We start from the raw sequence: 1,770 nt of genomic DNA, 5'->3' as shown, positions 1-1,770 counted from the left end.
GGACATAACATTTTAGATACTCCGACTTTATGAAATCCTTATAAACCCCAAAAAAAAAAAAAAAAACCCCCCCCCCCCCCCCGAATGAGGCAGGTATTTTTACCCCCCTTTTTTTTCATTCACTCTTGTTCTTCTGGTTAGAGCTGTTTGTCAAACTTCATGGTTGGATGTGTTTTAGCTCTGTCGGTATTTCTTTATGCAGGATTATGCATCTTTGCTTTTAGCCGACCCCAACTAGTGGGATAAGGCTTTGTTATTGTTTGTTGTATGCATCTTTTCTTTAATATTCTTTTATAACATGATTTCGCTTTTCTTAGAAATATTGTTTTGGGATTAAAAAAAAGGGAATTTCATTAAGATGAGGAGAAGTATAATACAAATTGGGGATAAGGGTTCCCCTATACAAAAGCAAGAAAAAACAAAAGATTTATCTATAAAGCACAGCTTTTCAGTCTCCAACATGTTTAAGATGGAAAGTCCATTAAAAATATCACGAGCTTTACATTAAATAGCTTTTCTGAGAAATATCACTTTAATTATTAATGCTATCTCTGTAAACTACTTTAAATTGGTTAAACGAGTCCTTTATTTGTAGGCTAAACTTCCCTCTGTTCTGAGGATCTATCGGGATACTCTAACTACTGATATGAAGAGTGCTATTAAGACTGCTGTTGCTGAGTTGCTTCCGGTTCTTGTTGCACGAGGTTCAGATTTAGAGTTCTTTTCTGGAGACAGAGCTGTAGATGCAGATGGTGAGATCTTTAACGTAAATCATGTTCTATTGTGAGAGGATACATTCTTTTTTTCACCCCATCATATTCTAGGTTCTATACTACTATCAACCTTCCAATGTTAAATAATGATTCAGGTGGTGGTGCATCACTTGCTAGCAAGTTGAGGAGCCTATCATCTGATTGCTTCGTGCATCTTCTTAGTGCTATTTTCATGATAGTAGAGGTAAGTTTTACTTGACCTGTTTCGCCCATCTATATTCTATCCTAGAATTCTTGCATATTTTGAAATGTTTACATTTAATAATTTATATTATTTTAACTGAAAAATTTATGTGGATCTATGATCTGTTGCTGCTATTGCAAGAACACATGTACAATGATCCACAAACAAATATGGACTCCTTGACTGCAAAATTAGCTTTGCAAATTGAAATAGTATCTTCTTGTTTGGTTTAAATTATTTATTAAATGGATGTCAGCTTGCTTTGGCACTGTTCAGTTTCTGTTGTCTGTTGGTATATTTGATTCTGACTTTGATCTTTTTCCTTCTTACTTGGGGTTGGGGCTGCACTCGTGTTCATATCGTGGTTGTTTTAATTTGGTTGCCACATCAATGAGATTGGATTGCTTTGTTACTGCCTGACTTACTTTTTGTCAGCTGATGTATTTTGCTCTGTGCTTTAGTTGATATCTTGTCCCCCACTTTTCTTCATGAAGTTAAACAGATGTGCTAGGTAGGTCCAGTTTTTGACAAGATTATGTATCTCATTTGGTACGACCCCTGCTAGGAAGATGTGTTATTTATAAACTCAAGATGCTTGCCTACTTAGGGTTTATTAAATATTAGTTGTTTTGAATTACAGATAACAGATTTCATAAATAGAAAATATTTTAATAGATATAGTTTCATGTTTAGAACATTTAATATAAATTATGTTTAGATAGTAAAGTAGAAAAATGTTTGATTTAATATTTTAATAAAATTAATATAAATCAATATTTAATATATATTTTCTTTTTATCTATTATGATGAAA

The 1,770-nt window shown here is 32.9% G+C and overlaps 1 protein-coding gene across 1 annotated transcript in view; it reads left to right on the top strand.

Annotated features, from left to right (window-relative positions):
* Window positions 1–1,770, top strand: part of LOC107630565 (vacuolar protein sorting-associated protein 54, chloroplastic) — a gene marked incomplete in the record, with an annotated part of 19,911 nt that overhangs the window by 9,057 nt on the left and 9,084 nt on the right. Inside the window, 2 exon segments of the mRNA XM_021118986.1 lie at window positions 596–752; window positions 869–957. Of these exon segments, the coding sequence (XP_020974645.1) occupies window positions 596–752; window positions 869–957 (246 nt within the window).

Source organism: Arachis ipaensis, chromosome B03, assembly GCF_000816755.2.
Source record: "Arachis ipaensis cultivar K30076 chromosome B03, Araip1.1, whole genome shotgun sequence".
NCBI classification, from domain to species: Eukaryota; Viridiplantae; Streptophyta; class Magnoliopsida; order Fabales; family Fabaceae; genus Arachis; species Arachis ipaensis.
This window is presented reverse-complemented; position numbering and strand designations above follow the sequence as displayed.